Source organism: Somniosus microcephalus, chromosome 10 (genome assembly GCF_052327205.1).
Source record: "Somniosus microcephalus isolate GS21.2 chromosome 10, FLI_Smic_1.0, whole genome shotgun sequence".
Taxonomy (NCBI): domain Eukaryota; kingdom Metazoa; phylum Chordata; class Chondrichthyes; order Squaliformes; family Somniosidae; genus Somniosus; species Somniosus microcephalus.
In genome coordinates, this window is record NC_140996.1 from 154720924 (window position 1) to 154744940 (window position 24017).

General features: G+C 42.0%; 1 protein-coding gene across 6 annotated transcripts in view; it reads left to right on the plus strand.

Annotated features, from left to right (window-relative positions):
• The window catches only part of nck2b (NCK adaptor protein 2b), a 107840-nt gene extending 97598 nt beyond the window's left edge, over positions 1-10242 (plus strand). For all 6 annotated transcript variants that reach the window (XM_085998995.1, XM_085998994.1, XM_085998996.1 and 3 more), the window contains 2 exons: positions 2057-2778; positions 6372-10242. In XM_085998995.1, coding sequence (XP_085855121.1) covers positions 2057-2778; positions 6372-6566 — 917 coding nt within the window. In that variant the 3' untranslated portion in view covers positions 6567-10242. The remainder of the gene's footprint in view (positions 1-2056; positions 2779-6371) is intronic.
• The last annotated feature ends 13775 nt before the right edge of the window (positions 10243-24017 follow it).

Below are 24017 nucleotides of genomic sequence, written 5' to 3' on the forward strand. Positions count from 1 at the left end.
GAGACTGGGAAATATTTGCATTCAGAGGAACCTGGGTGTCCTTGTACATGAATCACAGAAAGTTAACATGCAGGTACAGTAAGCAATTAGTTAGCTTTTGTTACAAAGGGATTAGAGTATAAGAGTAAAGAAGTCTTACTGCAATTATACAGGGCATTGGTGAGGCCACACCTGGAGTAGTGTGTACAGTTCTGGTCTCCTTACCTAAGAAAAGACATACTTGCCTTAGAAGGGAGTGCAACAAAGGTTAACTAGACTGGTTCCTGTGATGAGGGGATTGCCTTATGAGGAGAGATTGAGTAGACTAGGCCTATATTCCCTAGAGTTTAGAAGAATGAGGTGTAATCTAATTGAAACATATAAAATTCTTAAGGGGCTTGACGGGGTTAATGCTGGGAAAATGTTTCTGCTGCCTGGGGAATCTGGAACACGGGGTCACAGCCTCAGAATAAGGGGTCGGCCATTTAGGACTAAGATGAGGAGAATTTTTTTTCACTCCAAGGGTTGTGAATCTTTGGAATTCTCTAGCCCAGAGAGCTGTGGATGCTCAGTCGTTGAGTATATCCAAGACAGAGGTAGATACTTCCAAAAAATGTAAGGGATATTGAGATAGTGCAAGATAGAGGTAGAAGATCAGCCATGGTCTTGTTGAATGGCGGAGCAGGCTCGAGGGGCCTACTCCAGCTCCTGTTTCTTATGTTCTTATGTTTGGTTGGGGATTAGGATGTTGAAGTTGTTATTGCTTAAATTATAGAACATTTAAGAAACAAATAGAGTTACTGACATGACAAACCTCAGCTTTCCCTTTTCCTTTGGAAAGTTTTGTTAGCTGCAGAATACTGTATTTTAATGGATTTGACCACTGCATCTCCCACTTAGGCATAACACTTTACAGATTAGCCCTGACACAAAGTGTGCTGCATGTTTGGTTAGAGAGGGGAATCTACATCTCACATTTAATATTTGAATCTAGAGGCTTAGAACCCTCTAGTATTGTGCTGTATTTTATGTATGTTATTGTACAGTTAAAAACGAGTTGGCTGGCTGATTGAACTCGTCCACGAACATAGTAAATCAAGTAAGACTATACAGAATATATTTGAACTAATTCTTCACTCACCTTGCAAATATAAATGTTGAGGTGCTTGTATACAATATGTAGGACACTCCATTTAATAAGGAGTTATGGAAGGAAAACCATTTTTGTTATGGGGCAGGAAGAAGCTAAATTTGCACACGGTGGCATAGTGGTTAGCACTGTTGCCTCACAGCGCCAGGGACCCGGGTGACTGTCTGTGTGGAGTTTGCACATTCTCCCCGTGTTTGCGTGGGTTTCCTCCGGATGCTCCGGTTTCCTCCCACAGTCCAAAGATGTGAGGGTTAGGGTGATTGGCTATGATAAATTGACCCTTAGTGTTAGGGGGATTAAATACGTGGGGTTACGGGGATAGGGTGGGATATGTGTTGGTGTAGGGGTTACGGGGATCGGGTGGGATATGTGTCGGTGCAGGCTCGATGGGCCGAAATGGCCTCTATCTGCACTGTGGGGTTTCTGTGATTTCTGTGAAATGCTTTGTCAGGAAGGGAATACCTGAAAAGTGACACTTTAAAATAAATAAAAATTAACACTCAACAGCTGAAATGTTAATGTTCAGATCCTGACACTAAATGGATTCTTTTAAAAATATTTGTTGAATTGCTACTTGGTAATGAGGAGCTATAATTGTTCCTAATTAAGCATCTGGAGACCAAAAAGTACCCCTCGAGGCTGGAAGAAATATGAGCAACACACTGCATTCTGTATTGACTAGATTTTTTACAATATAGGCCTCTGCTGGGCAATAACACTAATTTGAGTGCTTCAGTATCTGAGAAGTCTCCCAGACTCCAGTGGTTACCAATCAAATGCTCATTTGTTTTCACATGCTTTCTGATAAACATGAGCTTTGACTTTTTTTAAACCCTGATATTGCATTGCTTTGTTTTAATAGAATATTGTTCATTACATTGTTATACGTTGCAGTTTATCTTTTTATCCTCTTCTGTTTTCACATAGGTTTGGGTAAAACGAAAAGGAAAACTAGTGCAAGAGATGCTTCCCCTACACCAAGCACAGATGCAGAATTCTCCTCAAATGGTGGAAGTTCTGACCGTATATACGATTTAAATATTCCAGCATATGTCAAATTTGCATATGTGGCAGAGAGAGATGATGAACTGTCTCTTGTGAAGGGGTCACGTGTTACTGTTATGGAAAAATGTAGTGATGGTTGGTGGAGAGGTGGCTACAATGGACAAGTTGGTTGGTTTCCATCTAATTATGTTGTGGAGGAAGTTGACGAGGCCACTGCAGATTCACCTAGCTTCTTCACTTCCAGACTTGGAGCAGCAGTGAGTAATGGGCAATCCACAAAAGTCCTTCATGTGGTGCAGACTCTTTACCCATTCAGCTCAGTCACAGAGGAAGAACTAAACTTTGAAAAGGGGGAAATTATGGATGTCATTGAGAAACCAGAGAATGACCCAGAATGGTGGAAGTGTCAAAATTCTAAAGGGCAAATTGGTCTTGTTCCTAAAAACTATGTAGTAATCTTAAATGATGGACCTGCTGTGAGCAGTTCACACGCTCCTCAGATCAGCTATACTGGCCCATCTTCTACAGGAAAGTTTGCTGGAAAAGAATGGTACTATGGTAGTGTCACACGACACCAGGCCGAAATGGTTCTAAACGAGAGAGGAATTGACGGTGACTTTCTTGTTAGAGATAGCGAATCATCGGTAAGTATCATGTTGCACCACTAGTCAGCAATGTGATATTTGTTGTATAGTTTTTACCATTTTGAGATTGCGAAGGAGTAAGTTAACATATCATATTGCAACTGTTGAGTGATTAGTGGGAGTTAGATAGAGCTGAAGGAATTTATTGGCGAGAAACGGGCACTAATACTTTTTTGTTAATTGCTATTATGAGAAACAAAAATTCCCATTGCCAAATACAGTATTTTACCACACTTTGTCCCAGTTTTTAGTGATTGTTAGTTTGGCAAACAAATCCACTTCTTTCATTTTGCATTATTGTAACAAATATGTATTTGTTTTGCCTAGTGTTTAATCGATCAAGTATTAGAAACTTATTTTTAGTAATTGCTATCAATTGGTAGTGCTTCAGCCATCATATATAAGCATCTAATATAATGGTTTCCTTTGACTTTTTTTAATTTGAAATTTATGTGCCATAATTTATGACTGTTGATTAACCTATTATACATTCTCAAACAATGAAAGCTTCAGATATAGATAATAGAAATTTGTGGTTTTATTTGCATTTTATTTATTTATTTACATAGATATATACACACATTAAGTGTCACTAGCTCAGTCTTGTGCAATGATCTAACATGAACTACAAATACAGAGATGTCTTTAGTAAGTGACCATTAAATATAATGGCATAAAAAGGCATGCAACAGGTGTTTCCATTTCCAATTTGCTTAAAATGTATTCATGCCTTTCTATACAAACTGCATGATAAATGTAGATTTCTCCTTAAGATCAGGTATTGCCTACACTGACAGTATTATCAGACTTGCACTATTGCACTCGTAGCATTTTTATCATTTGGGTTTTAGGACTGGGCAGAAGTGTACTGTATGTCAAAGCTAAGTTTCCCATGTGAATATGGCTCCTGGTTTCCCCTCCCAATAAAATTCCTTTATTTTGATATAAAACTTTCATTTCTGTGTTTTTTTAAAAGGGGAATATTCCGTCAGTTTCAATGCCAACAGATGGCACTATTGCACTGTATCAATGTTTTATATATGTGTGTGTGTGCAAAGTCTCCTGTTTTCTCCCCTAAAGTGAAAATTTTAATGTATATTTTTACTATTGCTATCTTGAACAAAATGTTTTTCCCCTGCTGGTTTTCTTCCACAAAAGAGGTGGGATTTTGTGCTTTGGCTTCAAGAATGCACTCTAGGGAGGAAAAAGTTCATGGCTTCAAGAAAACCCCCGAATTTATTTGCTTTAGTCAGTCGCTTTCTTTCTTCCCTCATCTCGTGAAGCAGATATTGCCATCGGCCTCACTTTCATTTTCCAACCCCCTCCCCTGTTCCCAGGAAAACTTCAGCCTCTGTTTAGTACTTTTAAGACTCTTCCTATTCTGTTCGTAGAATCATACAGCACAGAAGGATGCCAGCCCATGGTCCATGTGCCAGCTATTTGAACGAGTTATTTAGTTAGTCCCATATCCCTGCTCTTTCCCCATAGCCCCTGCAATTATTCCCCTTCAAATATTTTACAATCTTTGAATTTTACAATGTTGAAATAGACTGAGGAAAGTGAGGAAGAAGTAAATTAGAGATCTACCATTTTCTAATTTACTAAGAACTTGTATCCATAAGTCACAAAAATTCACCCCTGTTCTCTCTGCATTCACAGTAGAAGAGTTGAGGCGTAATATTTTTGTGAAAAACCACCTTAGGATCAGCATAGGCAATAAATCCTTATTGATGCCTCCAGAAATGCAGATGTTTCCTTTTTCAAGTTGTTAGAAAGATTATTTGTCCACGACCGCAAGTTTTCTTTCATTAATGGTGAGCGTAAGGCTGTATCAGCAGATCATCTACCAATCTGTTAATACTGTTTAATTCTCTTGAAATCATTGTATTAGGAAATGAATGGAAATTTTATCAGTTTAGTTCTGTCTCTCCCTTAACTGAATTTTGTGTTTTGTTGCCAAAGATTTCCATGTACAAATATCACATGCAGCTTTTTAACTTTGGTTCACTCGAGTGCAGCACGGTGGCCTAGTGGTTAGCACTGTTGCCTCACAGCGCCAGGGACCCGGGTTCGAATCCGGCCTCGGGTGACTGTCTGTGTGGAGTTTGCACATTCTCCCCGTGTTTGCGTGGGTTTCCTCCGGGTGCTCCGGTTTCCTCCCACAGTCCAAAGATGTGCGGGTTAGGATGATTGGCTATGATAAATTGACCCTTAGTGTTAGGGGGATTAAATACGTGGGGTTACGGGGATAGGGTGGGATATGTGTTGGTGTAGGGGTTACGGGGATCGGGTGGGATATGTGTCGGTGCAGGCTCGATGGGCTGAAATGGCCTCTATCTGCACTGTGGGATTTCTGTGATTCTGTGATTCTGAGTGTGGTACGTTGTTTAGGAGTGCTATTGCCGGATTCTGTACATTCCATAACATTTCCATCATTATCCAGTTGCACTTTTTGTGAATTAAAAGAACATATCCTTGTCCATCAGTCAAGCTATATGGATTGTGTTACTAGAACTAAATTCAAACGTTCGTCCCCAGAAGTTGGCCATTTTATGAATAACTTGCTCAACTCAAATCAGGCACTGGGGTTTAAAATGCCAATCAGTATCTGCACAGCTGTTCTGTGAACGTCTAGAACAGGTCATACAGTTTTGATGGAGCCATTTCACTTTTTTTGGAGGCTAGATTAGTCCACCTCCTCATTGTGCTCCCTTGCTTTATTTCACTGAGGATTGAGAAGGAGCAAGAATAGTGAACGGCTGGAGTGGCACGATCCACCAGCCAGTTGGGCCATGAACAGAGGCTCAGGCACACATGAAGCAGCAATTCACGGGTTCCCCTTTGGGCCGTATTATAAGTGCCAGTTGTTTTATATGATGAATTTCTGTGCAAATGTTATTCTTTGTGAAGTACATAGCAGTTCTTTCCTCAATCTTCAGGTTTTCTATCCACTGACATTTTTATTTCAAGACTACTCAATGGCTTAATTAGTGTTGCTTGGTATTTACCTTTTAAAGTACAATGTGCCCTTTATATTTGCTTAACTTTGTCTAAATATGTAAGATTCAGAGCCATCTTCCAGAATTTTGACTTTCTAACAACATCTCTTGACACAGTTACAACCTGCCTTTGAGTATCCAAAGACTTGGTCAGCTTTCCAAATATGCATGTTGTTCCTTTAAAAACACTTGCAAAAAATGATTTCTGTGGGCTGTCTAATCCAGTAGAATTAATGAATTGCACAGAACCAAAAAAAAGCATTTTAGTTCATAGCATTCTTAGTATAGAGGTGCTGCTGCATTCCTCAAAAGATATAACGATCAGTGCTATGCCCCACAGAGGCTAAAGGCTTAAAAAGTGTGTATTAGCTTGTAATTATTATAAAATATAACGATCAATTCTACTTGCGGTGGGGAGGGGGGCGGGATCAAGATTAATTGCTATGAAGTAAAACATCAAGTTTATAGCTAAATTTATCCTGACTAAATAGTGTAATTGTAATAGTCTGGTCGGATGGTTTTACTGGATTAAATGTTTTAAGGGTGATATTCCTGTGTTAACAATATAGTCTTAACCAATTATTTTTCTTTCAGCCAAGTGACCTCTCAATATCACTAAAAGCATCAGGAAAGAACAAACATTTCAAGGTCCAGCTAGTAGATGGAGTGTACTGTATTGGGCAACGTCGATTTAACACCATGGATGAATTGGTAGAACACTACAAAAAGGCACCTATCTTCACAAGTGAACGCGGAGAGAAGTTGTATCTAATCAAACCCTTGCAGTGATGCAGGCTACAGACCTGGCAATGACCAGGTTTGACATGGAGAAAAGCCTTAGATCTGAACAATTATGCAGAGATGTTACGAGATTCTGATACATTCTTGGTTCTCTTTATGGATTCGCCGCTCTGTTGTGTGTCTTTAATTATTTTTTTCCTTTATATTTTGTCTGTTTTTCCTGTTAATTTGCCTGTATGTCTTTAATTCTATTAAACTTGCGTTGCCTTCCAAAGGTTAGGTTGAACCTCTTCTTCAGTTTCTCGGTGATCACTTTAGCACTCGCTTGGGCTAGAAATTCCCCAATGTACATTTAATTAGCTAGAAAATATGGATGATTGGGGTATATTGTCCTTGAAAATGCAGTGATAATTAATCCAGTTAAAAATGCTCACTAATTATTTTCCTTTTGACAAAGACATTGGGCACAGTTTAAATGCACTGAAGCTACAGCTAATTGAGAAAAGTAGATATAACACATGTGGCAGTAAATACTGTAGCTTTTGCTTACCAAGTAGTTAATGAGATTTCCTAGAATCTAGAAGTACTCTATACTGTACTCTGATATATAAACTTTTTAAAATTTCATGTAGAGAGTACACTAATGGAACTTTACCATTTAACTTACTAGACTACGATGGTAAGATTGTAGAAATAACAGTATAGCAAATTTTGATCTGTAATTTGCAGAGTACACAATTTCTCAATGGATTAATGGAAATCAGGTGTCCGTAATGTATGAGGCTGAATGTTTGGCAATGTTACCTGTGCACTCAGCTGTGCCACTCACATTATGCTTGTTTCTTGCGCCCTTATGCTTGTTTCAAGTAAACAATACATATTTAATTATCACCATAATATGTAGCAGGTTGTTGACACTAATAAGTGAGATTAATAAAACTGATCATTTTGGGGGTTACTGGCATTAGACGTGTAATTTGTGAATTTTTCTACACTGCTTACACTACATGAGCTGATTACGACTTTAATTATGTAATGAAGAAAAATGCCATTTTAACTTGACAAACCCCACATGTAACCATGAAATGGGATAATGTCAATTTTTAAAATGATGAAACTTGATGTTTTATCGTTTGCACACACATTGCACATTTTTGGATTGATTGACCATTGATACCTTGTGTAACAGTGCTCAGTCTCATTTTTTCTAACATTCAGCATAGTGTGAGTTACGTCAAACAAACAGCAATTCATAGTTCCACTTAGTGTTGTGCTTTTATGTTCCTTGTTTTCTTTTAAATTTATAATAATGGCACAATACTGTACATTGATTTCAAGCTTTCATCACAAAACCAAATGAAGAGACATTGGACCTATTTGCACGGAGGCCCAGCTTGTTTCTTAAACTACATTTATTCCATTTTGTTTCTCCAAATCCTGATGATTTTTGTAATTTTGTCGTGAAGTTGTTGATCGAATTTTATGGGTAGAATTATGTTAGTCAATGTGAAACTTAGCAATTTGATGCCCCTTGTGATTTTCAGCTGTTATTTCTGCATTTTCCCAGTGTTTAAGAAGAATACTCTGCATATTTCTAAGATTCATGTGTACATCTCTTTGGTATATATCTTTTTTTCAGAATTGTCTGGCCTGTCCCATGAAGTTGATTTAATAAATGATCTATCTAACAAAAATATGATATAGTCTAGACACGTGTAAGTGGGCCTTTAGTTAAAAGGATTAAATCCAAATGAGTGAGGGCCACATTTAGGTCAATATGAATGTGGTTACTTGAACAGCAGCATTAATTGTTTTAAAATTATGACAATTTTATTTCAGGATAGGATACTACAACATTTTTGCAGTTCTATAAAATTATAAAGTAACTTTCTCTCCCCATAAATTTTTTGAAAAGAATAATGCAAGGCTGCTTCAACAGTTGAGTGAGTTTAATCCAGTAAGTAGCTGAACCATGTGGACCAGGTCTGATACCTACTTTCTTCTGAATTAGCATGTCAACAGAGGTGGCAGTTCCAAGTACTACAATTGATGCAGTGCCCCTAGGGAGGAGAAAATGGGTCAGGGGTCCCACTCCTGATTACTACCAGTGTGTGTGTGGACATTAGGTGAGAGTAGGATTTGACTTAGTTTTGACCTCTTTCCCCCCCACCACCCCCCCTCCCCAACCAGGTAAGATCATCAAAGGATCTTATCCTGTGGAGCACCTCTTATTTTATACTGAATTTTTGAAGGAAAATGATTTAAATACCTAGCTAGCATATATAATTAAGTAATCATTTACATTTATTTTCATTTAGTAACATTGGCAAAGGGCTACAGCTGATAATTGGGACACTAGAATATTTAAAGTCAGAGAATAGATAAATTGAGGTGTACTGGCTAGATTGATGCCAAGCTTTGATTTTAAACAATTTTGAAGAAAGATGTGTTGATATTGGAAGGAAACTGAGGCAGCAAAATTTAGTTGTGAATAACCATAGCAGTATTTATAAAATAAAGAGAAAGACAAATGGTGCAATAGAGAGTGACAGACAACATTTGGGGGATGGAGTTGAAGAATTAATGGTGATAAGATGGTGACTTTCGTGTATCCTGTGCAAGAGTCAGATGCTAGAAAATGTCAACAGATACCATTGCAGTAAGTCTTGGATGGACATCGTTATCAATATTTGAGAGTTGTTGAGGTGAAAAGAAGTCTGCAGTTCATCTTTAAGGTGACTGTTAAAATCCCCAGATGCAATTGAAATGTGTGCCCTCAGTTCATAGGTAGGCCTAAAAGTGGAGCATCTTGTAGTAGCAGGGTATTGGATCTTGGAAAAGAAACACAATATTGTGGCTTTTTCCTGATAAATATGTCTCCTGTAGAATAATTACAAATAGCACAAAGATCAGTGGGCCACCCACTGAGGGGGAAGAAAGGGAATCTGGAGATTAAAAATGAAAGTTTTTTTTTAATTGATAACCCAAGTACATCTTAGGAATGTAAACTACTGGAAAAGACCTTTTTGGACCATTCAGCTGACTCCATAGTTCAAAAAAAAATACACGTTCAGTACCTGTACCCCTCAATTCTGATCAAATGCCTCTCCAACTTAATCTTAAAATTACTGATGTTATCGGCCATCCTTTGCAGTGTATTCCAAAGATTCACCACCCTCTGTAAAGTAGTTATATCTGATCTAGCCACTCACCCCTCCTGAGCGTCAAGCCATGCCCTTTTCTTGTCATCTTTGGAGTTATTCTCAGCAGACTTGCAAGTACGATTGCTTCCATTTTTAGCTTTCCTTGCCCGTAGAAATAAAAACTGCTGTACGACTGTGTATTTCAGATTTAGAGATCAAATGAAGTAGAAATGCATTCACCCAGCAGTTTAAATTCTGATACTTATTGTGCTAAGAAATCTTAAATATATTTAACATATGATGAAGTGTGGTAACTGGCTTTGTACACCCCTAAAATGTTACTTTAGCTCCAACTGCTTTTTTTGACCATTGTAAAATCAAAAAGAATTATTGGAGAGTGCAAACATGTAGTAAAACATTGCACGCACCTCTGTTGATTGGAAGCGATAACTTTACCTGTACTTGGTTTTGTAACTGGTTGTAACAGATTAGGGTGAATATATACACCAGTATCAAGGGTTTTTCATCATAAAACAACATTTATTAATAAAGACACGCCGAGGCCTTACCCTTTTTTTGTATATTAGTTTGGTATTGTTTTATGTCTGATGTCAATCATTGGTGTGGCTGATTACAAGAGAAGCTTAGCTGCTTAAACTTAATTATGGCGATGGTGAAGGCAACTAAGCATCATGGGCCAGAAATTCGGGTCGGAGGCTTCCTGCGGGTGCAAACCCCCGACTTGCACTTACCAGCGCGTTGAGCTGTGGGCCCACGTGGGATTCCGATCCTGGGCCGCCTCCAGCTGCCAGCGCGCAGTGCTTGCGTATCCCAGGGGCGCAGTTAGTTCGAAGCATCCCCTGGGATCACGTGGGCCATGGAGAGCCAACCTGTCAAATTTATGAATAGAGATCGGCCCCAAAACCTTACTAAAACTTCAATTTTTTTTTAAATCACATTTTTAAAATAACTATAAATTACATAAAATGACTCATTTAAAATTTTTAGAAACATAGACGATAGGAGCAGGAGTAGGCCATTCAGCCCCTCGAGCCTGCTCCGCCATTCGATGAGATCATGGCTGATCATCCAAAAGTTAATTACAGTTTTTAACGGGGCTAAAAATAAACTTACCTTTCTTTAAAGTATTTAAAAATAATAAACCTGTGGAAAAAATGTTTTAATTTTACTTAATTCACCACTTACCTTGTTAAAAGCAGGCCTTGTGACTGCTTTTTAAACACGCAGCTGCTAGAGACTTACTCTCCCGGAGAAACCTGTAAAATAAATAAATAAAATTGGAAGTTCCAGGCATACGCGCTGCCTCTGCAGCGCACGCGTTCGACCTGTGAACCCCTTCAAGGGAACGGAAGTTCCGGTTTCCAGCGCATGCGCAGTGCATGCACGAAACCGGCACTTTCGTGGCCCTACGCGTGAGTACACAGCGCGTACTCACCCGTGGGGACCCGAATTTCTGGCCCATCTTGGACCAAAGCTGGATGCAGTATTCTAAATGTAGTCTAATCAAGTTCTTGTACAAGGACAAAATGATGTGCTTTGTTTTGTATTGAATAGTCCTGTTAATACAATCTAATACCCTATTTGCCTTGGCAATGGCATTATGGCATGAACCTTTAGAGAATTATGAAGTTTAACATCAAGATCTCTTTTCTCACAACCAATTTCAGTTCTGTTCCATGTAAAGTGTAAGCATACTTGGAGTTGCACTTACCTAAGTTAAATACAATTTTCCGAAGTTTGATCCATTCTCCTAGTGCATCTAAATCTGCTTACAGAATGTTTTTCTTCACAGCCCTAACACTTGCACAAATTTTCAAATCATCCACGAATTTGCAGACCGTTCCCCCAACACACTTAGGTCATTTATGAAGATAGTAAAAATCAATGACCCTAACATTGATCCCTGTGGGACACCGCTGTTAACTGGCCTCTAAGCAAACCCACAGCCGTTAATAACAACTTTCTGCCTATGAGAATACAGCCAATTCTTAATCCATTGTAACAACTCCCCACTCATTAGTAAAGATTCTGTCTTGCAGAATAACCTATTGTGAGGTACTTATCAAAGGTTTACCGAAAATCCAAGTAGACAATGCCTACTGGGATACCCTCAAACACTAACCTAGTAACTTAAAAAAAAACGCTAGCAAAATGGAAGACACAATCTTCTAGTTCCCGGGTTGAGTGTCTCTGATGATTGGCAAAGGTAGTCTGGAGGACGAGTTCATGGAATGCATTCGGGGCAGTTTCCTAGAACAATACGTCATGGAACCAACCAGGGAACAGGCTATTTTAGATCTTGTATTGTGTAATTAATTAGCAATTTCATAGTAAAGGATCCTCTGGGGCAGAGTAATCATTATATGATAGAATTTCACTAAGTTTGAGAGTGACTTGCCTAAGTCTGAAAATAAGAGTCTTAAACTTAAATCAAGCCAATTACATAGGTATGAGGGGCGAGTTGGCTAAGGTAGATTGGAAAAATAGATTAAAAGTTATGACCGTAGATAAGCAGTGGCTAGCATTTAAAGAAAAATGTCATAATTCTCAACAAAAATACATTCCATTGAGAAATAAAAACTCCACGGAAAAAGTGTTCCAACCGTGGCTAACTAAAGAAGTTAAGGATAGCATTAGATTGAAAGAAAATGCTTAGAATGTTGCGAAGAATAGTACAGGAAACTTTTGATTAACTGGCCCCTAAATAACCGGAACGCTCTATCCACTGGCAAAATTCAGGAGTCGGTTCAAGTAACTTACTTTTAGTTACTTTTTTTACTCCATTTGTTGCTGTGCAAGGGTGTAGCTGAAGCTGTTGCTAAGCTACAGAGACGCTTGCAACTTGTGCCGATTGTTTTGAAGCACAGGGTTTGTTGCTTTTTTTTACTATAGCGTTCGGTTATCCAGAATTGTTGATGAACCGGCAACACGTCGGTCCCGTCCGTGCCGGATACCAGAAAGTTTCCTGTAGTAAGCCTGAGGATTGGGAGATTTTAAGAAACCAGCAAAGGATGATCAAAAAACTGATAAAAAGGGGAAAAAAATGAATATGAGAGAAAGCTAGCAAGAAATATAAAAACAGATTGTAAGAGCTCCTACAAGTATGTAAAAAGGAAGAGTAGCAAAAGTAAACGTTGGTCCCTTAGAGGCTGAGACAGGAGAAATTATTATGGGGAATAAGGAAATGGCAGAAATGTTAAACAAATATTTTGTATCTTTCTTCACAGTAGAAGACACAAAAAGCATACCAAAAATGGTGGGGAACCAAGGGTCTAATGAGGGTGAGGAACTTAATGTAATTAATATAAGCAAAGAAAAAGTACTAGAGAAACTAATGGGACTAAAAGCTGACAAATCCCCTGGACCTGACTGCCTACATCCTAGGGTTCTGAAAGAGGTTGCTGAAGAGATAGTGGATGCATTGGTTTTGATCTTCCAAAATTCCCTGGAATCTAGAACGGTTCCAGCGGATTGAAAGGTCGCAAATGTAACACTGCTATTCAAGAAAGGAGGGAGAGAGAAAACAGGGAACTAAAGGCCAGTTAGCCTGACATCAGTCGTCAGGAAAACGCTGGAATCCATTGTTAAGAAAGTGGTATCAGGTCAGTTAGAAAATCATAACATGATTAGGCAGAGTCAACATGGTTTTATGAAAGGGAAATTGTGTTTGACAAACTAGCAGGGTAGATAAAGGGGAACCAGTGGATGTAGTATATTTGGATTTCCAAAAGGCATTCGATAAGGTGCCACATAAAAGGTTATTAAACAAGATTACGGCTCATGGGGTTGGGGGTAATACAGTAGCATGGATAGAGGATTGGTTAACAGCCAAAAAAAGAGTAGTGATAAACTGACCTTTTTCAGGTTGGCAGGCTGTAACTAGTGGAGTGCCGCAAGGATCAGTGTTGGGGCCTCGGCTATTTACAATCTATATTAATGACCTAGATGAAGGGACCGAATGTAATGTATTCAAGTTTGCTGATGATACAAAGCTAGGTGGGACAGTAAGCTGTGAGGAGAACACAGAGTCTGCAAAGGGATATAGATAGACTAAGTGAGTGGGCAGTAAGGTGGCAGATGGAGTAGAATGTAGAGAAATGAGGTTATTCACTTTTGGTCTCCTTATCTAAGGAAGGATACACTTGCCTTGGAGGCGGTGCAACAAAGGTTCACGAGATTGATTCCTGGGATGAGAGGGTTGTCCTATGATGAGAGATTGTGTAGAATGGGCCTATACTCTCGCGTTTAGAAGAATGAGAGGTGATCTCATTGAAACATACAAGATTCTGAAGGGGATTGACAGGGTAGATGCTGAGAGGTTGTTTCCCCTGGCTGGGGTGTCTAGAACTAGGGGCATAGTCTCAGGAAAAGGGGTAGGCCATTTAAGACCGAGATGAGGAGGAATTTCTTCACTCAGAGTTGTGAATCTTTGGAATTCTCTGCCCCTGTGAATGCTGAGTCTTTGCGTATATTCACAGCTGAGACAGATAGATTTTTGGACTCTAGGGGAATCAAGGGATATGAAGATCGGGCGGGAAAGTGGAGTTGAGGTCGATGATCAGCCATGATCTTATTGAATGGTGGAGCAGGCTCGAGGGGCTGTATGGCCGACTCCTGCTCCTACTTCTTATGTTCTTATGATTCCTTTTTTTCCATCTGATAAAGAGCATCTAGGAACATAGGAACAGGAGTTGGTCATTTAGCCCCTCGAGCCTGTTCTGCCATTCATTGAGATCATGGCTGATCTGCAACCTAACTCCATATCCCTGCCTTTGCCCCATATCCCCTAATACCTTTGGTTAACAAAAATCTATCAATTGCAGATTTAAAATTAACAATTGATCTACCATCAATTGCCGTTTGCAGAAGAGAGTTCCAAAGGTCTACCACCTTTTGTGTGTAAGTGTTTCCTGATTTCACTCCTGAAAGGTCTGGTTCTAATTTTTAGACTATACCCCCCTAGTCCTAGACTCACCAACCAGCAGAAATAGTTTCTCTCTATCAATCCTACCTGTTCCCCTTAATATCTTGAAAACTTTGATCAAATCAGCCCTTAACCTTTTAAATTCCAGGGAATACAACCCTAGTCTGTGTAATATCTCCTCGTAATTTAACCCTTGGAGTCTGGGTATCATTCTGGTAAACCCACGCTGCATTCCCTCAAAGGCCAATATATCCTTCCTAAGGTGCGGTGCCCAGAACTGCTCACCGTACTCCAGGTGTGGTCTGACTGGGGCTTTGTACAGCTGTAGCATGACTTCTACCCCCTTGTATTCTCGTCCTCTAGATATAAAGGCCAGCATTCCATTAGCCTTTCTGATTATTTTTCTTTACCTGTTAATGACATTTTGATGATCCCCAAGTACCAAGGGATCTCTTGTGATCCCTTCAAGCATCTTGCCTATAATTGACATCAGACTAATGGGCTATAGTTCCTGGGATCTGGCTTGTCACCTTTTTTGAAATCTGGAAATACATGACCATCCTTCCAATCCAGTGGAATAATCTCAGTCTCCAGTGATCTGTTAATGATATGGGCACGGGGCTTGCAAAGCCCATCTCTTTAATCACCATTGGGTAGATGTCACCTGGACCAGCAACCAGATCTATTTTAAGTTTCTTTATTCTGCCTAAAATAATATACTCAGCTATTTTAACATTTACAATTTTCTTATCTACAGTGCAACCCATAGCTGGTGGTTTGACATCATCCATAGGACTGAAGACTGATGTGCATTAATCATTTAACATCGCTGCGATGTTTTGGGAGTCTATTTGAATCTGTCCTAAGGCATCTTTCAGTGACCCTATGTGGTCTTTGATGGTCCTTTGACTAATAGCTAACAAGTGTGTAGAAATGCCCATTGCTACTATGGTACATTGTTGGTATATAGTGGAATAATCCCACTGACATTAGAAGCTACAGGTCATGCAGCTGAGTTTTTGAGAATTGGCCACCATCCTAGGAAGTGATTGTGTAATTGTCCCTTCCTCTCAATAGAACAAAACTAATGCCAAAGAATTGTTGTGATATATTTCATATATGGCCACACAGTAATTTTTGTTAAACCAAGAGAATTCCTGCAAGAGGATTTTCCTCCTTACTCGGGAAGTGCATTTAACCAGAATTTCTTGTCCTTGGGTAAATTGTCATTACCCACCCAAAAAAAGCACTATCAGCATGGTTTTAAAACTTCAGGCTGCACACAAGTTCCAGCATTAATAACTGCTAATGATAGACAACCTTTAAATTCATGCAGTTAGAATGTAGACTTGCATGCTTTTTTAAAGTAGTACAGCATACCCTTTAGATTGTCATTAACAGTTCACAAAAATGATTTTGAGCTTCACCTAACTACACTAGGCACATTTTTTACGTTAAAAGTTGCTAATATAAATGCAAGTTGCAGAAAATAGTTTTGTTATTGATTTTAAAATCAACATGACCATCTCGTAGTATGTTCTTCAGTGCATTTGCAACAAATATACACAGTTCTTTTGTGAAATTAATTATAGATATTGATCATGGGTTTGAAAGACATTTGCATTTTTATTGAAAAATCAAGTTTTTTGTCTCAGCTGACTCTTGATCGCTAAAGGAGTTTGTTAAAAGAAAACTCTTCATAATGAATGGTGGTATATGTCTTTATCCCAAGTGTATACACAGATTGGGCAGTGGTGATAGGAAAGGATTACAGCGATCTGGATCAAGTTAGCATTCAAGGTTACATTCCTGTTTCTGCGTTCAAGCAACCAGCACACGCTCTTGCAGAAACTTCAGGTAAGCTAGTAAGATATCATGGCATTACACAAATTGAATTTATTTTGAAGTTTGAGTTTGAATTGTAATTTATTTAAGTTTAAGGAAAGCATGGTTTTGTGGATAAAGGGCTAAAGAGACAATGCATTTTAAGGTCCTTTGGTAGTCTTATTATAAAACTATCAAAAATCTAATTTTCTGTGGTAATTTATATCTTGCAAAGAATTCACCAATTGTAGAAAATGTAAAATGAAGGAGAATGCTGCTCCATTTTTATTGACAAGTAAACTTATTTTGAAGTGTTAAATTTATTGAAAAATTTGAGTGTTTGACGAACGTAGCAATTAAAGTATTGGAATCAAGGTATATTTTTAAGGGGTCATTTTTAATATACTTTAAATTGTATGCTTATGCAAAACTGATTCGGTAAATTTCCAATAATTTTTTTCTTGTTTACATTTGTGATTTTGCTGAAATATCGCAGTGTTCAAAAGGATTAAATTAACTCGTAAATTAACGTAGTAATTGATATACCTATCAATTCTGTTCATGAAAAGCGACGAGTTAAGTTAGTAACTATAGGTTTTTATTGGCTAAATAACAGAGCCCACCCTCGTGGGTGATCGGATCCAACAAGGAGGAATACCAGCCAGTCGACCACCTTTATACCTGGGCAAGCAGGCGGAGCCATGGGCGGAGTCAGCTGTGGTCAGCCCAGGTATAACAGCGTGGCAAGAGGTGACCTTGTGTAGTGATACAACAGCGTAAACAGTGATAACCATAGTGTAACGATAGTGAACGATAAAAGTGGTTTACCACATTCACCCCTTGTTTAAATTTGAGTCCGGCGGGGTGAAGTGTACTACCAGTTCGGGTATGTCAGTCTGTCCAGAGGCCTCGTAAGCCTTTCTGATCGGCGCGGCGGCGGTGGTGCAGTATCCGATGTTAATGCTGGTGTCTGCGTGGTCGGCGAAGGCTCGTGGGGTTCCGGCATGCCGTCTACCTGGGCTGGATTTGGAGGGGTGGTGGGGGGTAACGGTGGTGTCTCAGGGTTGCCCAAGGGTGCGAGGTCTCGTAAGGAGACTGTGTCCTCCCGCCCGTCTGGGTATGCCACATAGGCGTACTGGGGGTTGGCGTGCAGGAGGTCCACCCTCTTGACCAGGGGGTCCGTTTTATGGGCCCTCACGTGCTTTCGCAGCAAGACGGGCCCCGGAGAAGTCAGCCATGTTGGTAGCGAGGTTCCCGTAGTCGACTTCCTGGGGAACACAAACATTCGTTCATGGGGGGTGGCGTTAATGGCAGTGCAAAGCAGTGACTGGATGGAATGCAGCGCTGCCGGGAGGACTTCCTGCCAGCGAGAGGTTGGGAGGCCCTTCGACTTTAAGGCTAAGAGAACGGCCTTCCAGACAGTCGCGTTCTCTCTTTCCACCTGGCCGTTCCCTCGGGGGTTGTAGCTGGTGGTCCTGCTTGCAGCAATACCTCTCGCTAGTAGGAACTGGCGAAGTTCCTCGCTCATGAAGGATGAGCCCCGGTCGCTATGTATATAGTTCGGGAACCCGAACAAGGCGAAGAGGTCGTTCAGGCATTTGATGACCGTGGTACTGGTCATGTCTGGGCAGGGGAAGGCAAAGGGGAAACGGGAGTACTCATCAATAATGTTGAGGAAGTACACATTACGGTCAGAGGACGGGAGGGGCCCCTTAAAATCGATGCTCAAGCGCTCGAAGGGGCGGGTGGCCTTGATCAGGCTTGCTCTGTCCGGCCTAAAGAAATGCGGTTTGCATTCGGCACAGGTTTGGCAGTTCCTGGTCATGGTCCTGACCTCCTCGATGGAGTAGGGCAGGTTGCGGGCCTTAATGAAGTGGTAAAGTCTGGTGACCCCGGGGTGGCAGAGGTCGTTGTGGAGGGTCTGCAGTCTATCAATTTGCGCGTTGGCGCATGTACTTCGTGATAGAGCATCTGGGGGTTCGTTCAGTTTACCAGGCCGGTACAAGATATCATAATCGTAGGTGGAGAGCACGATTCTCCACCTCAAGATCTTGTCGTTCTTGATTTTGCCTCTCAGCTTGTTATTAAACATAAAAGCGACCGAGCGCTGGTCGGTGAGGAGGGTAAATCGTTTGCCTGCCAGGTAATGCCTCCAGCGTCGTACTGCCTCCACGATCGCCTGGGCCTCCTTCTCGACCGAAGAGTGTCGGATCTCAGGGCCCTGGAGGGTCCTTGAGAAGAAGGCCACAGGTCTCCCCGCCTGGTTAAGGGTTGCAGCTAGGGCGAAGTCGGATGCATCGCTCTCCACTTGGAAAGGGATAGACTCATCCACCGCGTGCATTGTGGCCTTAGCAATGTCTCCTTTTATGAGGGAGAAGGCTGCGCATGCTTCTGCCGTCAGGGGGAAGGAGGTGGACTTCATGAGGGGTCTGGCTTTGTCCGCATAATTGGGCACCCATTGGGCATAGTAGGCGAAGAGCCCCAGGGTTCTCTTCAGCGCCTTTGGACAGTGGGGGAGGGGAAGCTCCATGAGGGGGCGCATTCTTTCGGGGTCGGGGCCGATGACTCCATTCTCTACTACGCAGCCGAGGTTGGCAAGGCGCAAGGTGTTAAACACACATTTCTCCTTATTGTAGGTGAGGTTCAGCCGTTGGGCCATACGGAGGAATCTCTCCAGATTAACATGATGGTCCTGCCGGTCGCGGCCGCAGATGGTGACGTTATCTAGATAAGAGAACGTGGCATGCAGCCCGTTCTGGTCAACCATCCGGTCCATCTCCCTTTGGAAGACCGAAACCCCGTTGGTGACGCCGAAGGGAACCCTAAGGAAGTGGTAGAGGCGGCCATTTGCCTCGAAGGCGGTATACTGGCGGTCCTCAGGGCGGATAGGGAGTTGGTGATAGGCCGACTTAAGGTCGATGGTAGAGAATACCCGGTACTGTGCAATCTGATTGACCATATCAGATATGCGGGGAAGGGGGTATGCGTCCAGCTGGGTGTACCGGTTTATGGTTTGGCTGTAGTCGATGACCAGGCGGTGTTTATCGCCGGTCTTAACGACTATGACCTGGGCACGCCAGGGGCTGTTGCTTCTCTCGATGATGCCCTCCTTCAGGAGTCGCTGCACCTCGGAGCTAATAAAAGCTCTGTCCCCGGCGCTGTACCGCCTGCTCTTGGTAGCGACGGGTTTACAGTCACGGGTGAGGTTAGCGAACAGGGAGGGGGGCGGGACCTTGAGGGTGGATAGGCCGCAGGTGGTACGCGGTGGGCGGTTTAAAAGCTGCTGGTTGTAGACTGTGAGTGGGAGGAGGGGTCCACCGTATGCCAAAGTGACACTTTGAAGGTGGGATTGGAAATCCAGCCCTAGTAGGACGGCAGCGCAGAGCTGGGGCAAGACGAGAAGTTAAAAATTTTTATACTCCGTGCCCCTAACCGACAGGGTCACAACACAGTAGCCGCTGATGTCTGTAGAATGGGACCTCGACGCCATCGAGATCCGGTTGCGCGTTGGCCGGACAGTGAGGGAGTAGTGGCTCACCGTGTCTGGATGGATGAAACTCTCCATGCTTCCGCTGTCGAACAGGCAGGTCGTGGCGTGGCCGTTTACTTTGATGTCCATCATGGACTTGGACAGGTGATGCGGGCGAGCTTGGTCAAGTGTGACGGAGGCTAGTGTATGGCTGAGCGAGCTGCTGTAGTCTGTGGGTGAGGCAGTGGTCAGGTCTGGAGACAAGGTGGCGGTCGAATGTGGTGAACAAAATGGCGGCGCCCACGATGTTGAATAAAATGGCGGAGAAGATGGCCGCCCCCACAACTCACATGAGGCACTGCCGGCGTCGGTGGCCTTGATCAAAGATGGCCACCCCCACGACTCACACGAGGGGATACTGGCATCTGTGGCCTTGATGAAAGATGGCCGCCCCCACAACTCGCATGAGGCACTGCTGGCGTCTGTGGCTTTCCCCCTGCAGGCCTTCGCGAAGTGGCCTTTCTTGTGGCAGTCGGAGCAGGTCGCGTTTCTTGCAGGGCAGCGCGCCCTCGGGTGTTTCGCCTGGCCACAGAAGAAGCAGCCGGCGGCCCGATCGCGGGGCTCCGATGTCGCAGCCGGTACCGGGGGTGGCGGTCCCGATCGGTTCCGGGACACCGACGCTGTGGTAGGTCCCAGAGGCGGCGGTGCGAGGGGTATTGCAGCCGGGGTCGGGCCCGAGTCCCAGGGTCGCGCAGCACAGTACCTGGAGTACGCCTCGAGGTCCCGATGGGCCACTTCCAAGGAGCGAGCGAGGATAGCAGCTGTTTTCAGGTCGAGGTCCTTTGATTCCAGCAGTCTTTGCTGTGAGTAGTCTGACCGAAGGCCTTTCACGAAGGCATCTCGGATGTTTCCATCTGTATGTTCTGCAGCTGTTACGGCTTTAAAGTCACAGTCCCTGCCGAGTATTTGCAGCGCCCGTAAGAAATCATCAACCGACTCTCCTGGCTGTTGCGAGCGGGATCTTAGGAGATGCCTGGCGTACATTGAGTTTACAGGGCTCCGATACTGTTCTTTTAGCAGGTTGAGGGCGTCCTCGTATGTGGCAATGTCCCGGATGAGTGCAAATACTTTAGGGCTCACCTGAGCGGTCAGAACTCTTAGTTTGGATGCCGGAGGCACGCCGGATTCTCCCAGGTAGGCTTCGAAGCAGCTCAGCCAGTGTTCAAAGTCGAGGGCTGAATTCGCAGCCTGTGGGTTTAGATCCAGGTACGGCGGCCGGAGGGCTCGTAGCCAGGCCGGCTGCTGGGGCTGTTGTAGATGGCCGTTTGGCTGAGGCTGTACGTCCGACTGGTCGTTTGGCTGCTCCGTTGTAGACATTTCAAAATTTAGCCAATAAAATTGATATACCTATCAATTCAGTTCATGAAAAGCGACGAGTTAAGTTAGTAACTATAGGTTTTTATTGGCTAAATAACAGAGCCCACCCTCGTGGGTGATCGGATCCAACAAGGAGGAATACCAGCCAGTCGACCACCTTTATACCTGGGCAAGCAGGCGGAGCCATGGGCGGAGTCCGCTGTGGTCAGCCCAGGTATAACAGCGTGGCAAGAGGTGACCTTGTGTAGTGATACAACAGCGTAAACAGTGATAACCATAGTGTAACAATATAAACAGTGATAACCATAGTGTAACGATAGTGAACGATAAAAGTGGCTTACCACAGTAATCAAGAATGAGTTTTAATAAAAACATTCGGAGGTGTCAAGTACTGACGGCATAAATCTTTGATATCCATAGTTAGGCCATTTAATTATACAATATATCAAACAAAAATAAAATAGATTCTGGAACTGCACAGATTCTGTAGAAAAACCACAATGAACTGGAGACATAATTGAAGACCACATTTGGTGTTAGAGGTTTCCTTTCTTGAATAAGTTGGGTTTCAAAAAATTATCATACATGTGTTCTTAACATTTGAGAGTTTCAGCAGCAGATGGGTTGAGGTAGGAGTCGAGGTGGGAAATGTTAGAGGTGGAAGTAGGCAGTCTTTATGATGGAGAACATACAAGGTTGGAAATTCAGCTCACGGTCGAATAGGACAATCTCATTCAACCTGAGACGGTGGCTGGGGAGGGGCATGGAGTCAGTGGCTAAGATATGGAGTTTGATGCAGGGCCGAAGACAATGGCTTCAGTCTTCCCAATGTTTAATTGGAATAAATTGTGGCTCATTCAAGACAGGATGCCAAGCAAGCAGTCTGATCACACAGAAGTGGTAAAGGGATTGAGAGGTGGTGGACAGGTAGAGCTGGGTGTTAAAAGTATTCATATGGATGCTGCCCCCATGTCTTCTGATGGTGTCACCAAGGAGCAGTATATAGATGAGGAAAAGGCCAAGGATAGGATTTTGGGAGACTCTGGATGTAACAGTGAGGGAGGAGGAAGAGAAGCCATTGTTGCAGATGCTCTGGCTAAACCTGTGCTCTACTCGCTGCATTAAACAGCAGAGTCATTGCGGGGAAGTCTACTGGACTTTTTGATGTTGTGACCAGTTTTTTAATTACTAATGGAAATATTTTAGTATATTTAGTTGGTTTGTTCCATTTTTTTTATTTTCTATGTTCTATATGTTAGGGCATTGGCGTCTGGGTTGTCTAGTGCCGATTGGAAAGAATACCAGCTCCTAGTGACTGGCCCCTCCTATTCCAATCAACAACGCCCTCGAGTATGACAAGATACATAGGTATTTTCCATTATAAATGTAGATACAGGAATTTATAATGGAAAGGTTGACAGGAACTGCATGCAAGCATAAGATTTTTTAATATATAGATGTAGATAATATCAAATATCTCAAAAATAAGGGTAGAATGTATAACTTTAAAATGGGAAATGAATTATGATCTGTCAACATTAACCCTTGCCCTCTAACCTGGCTTCACCTGAAGCCTACATTGGAGGGTGGGGGCCTTGACTCCCTTGTGTAAACCCACAGATCAACCAATTAATAGTATATTAAAACTTATGTTTGCATGCAGTTCTTGTCTATAAATCTTACTTGGTATCATGTAATTGGCTCACATTTTTATGCCAACTTTTATAAATTTCTATGCACATTTTTCATTTTTCCTATGGCAACTTTCACCATCATAACCTTTTGAAGAATCAATTAAATAACTCAAAATGCTTTCTCGAAATATTTTCATCTACCATATTTTCTCAGTAACTGAAAATTCTGTGCCTCAATAAGAATTAACATAAATAAAACATTTCATCATCTGATTAAATGTATCAACTGAATTGTCTTTGTATCTTCTAATACCTTCTTTGAAGTTCTTACTTAAAGATAGTATCCTCACCCAAAAGGAGCTTGATTAAAGAAGGAGAAAGAAGCAGAATGAAAAATGACCACCAGAGGGAATTAAATAGTAATAGCCAATTACATTTAAAGGGAAACTAGGTAAGCATATGAGGGAGATGGGAATAGAGGGTTATGCTGATAGTTAGTTGAGGAATGGTGTGGAGATGCCGGAGTTGGACTGGGGTGGACAAATGTAAGAAGTCACACAACACCAGGTTATAGTCCAACAGCTTTATTTGAAATCACAAGCTTTCGGAGCGCTTCACCTGACAAAGGAGCAGCGCTCCGAAAGCTTGTGATTTCAAATAAAGCTGTTGGACTATAACCTGGTGTTGTGTGACTTCTTACATTAGTTGAGGAAAGATGGGAGGAGGCTCTAGTGGAGCATAAAAGCCGGCATGGATTGGTTGGGCCGAATGGCCTGTTTCTGTGCTGTATATCTATCTATCTATCTATCTATCTATATATATATATATATATATATATATATATATATAAAAGGATATGTCTGTCTCTCTCTCTGTCTGTCTCTCTCTCTGTCTGTCTCTCTCTCTGTCTGTCTCTCTCTCTGTCTGTCTCTCTCTCTGTCTGTCTGTCTCTGTCTGTCTGTCTCTCTGTCTGTCTCTCTGTCTGTCTGTCTCTCTCTCTCTCTGTCTCTCTCTCTCTCTGTCTCTCTCTCTCTCTGTCTCTCTCTCTCTCTGTCTCTCTCTCTCTGTCTCTCTCTCTGTCTCTCTGTCTGTCTCTCTCTCTCTCTC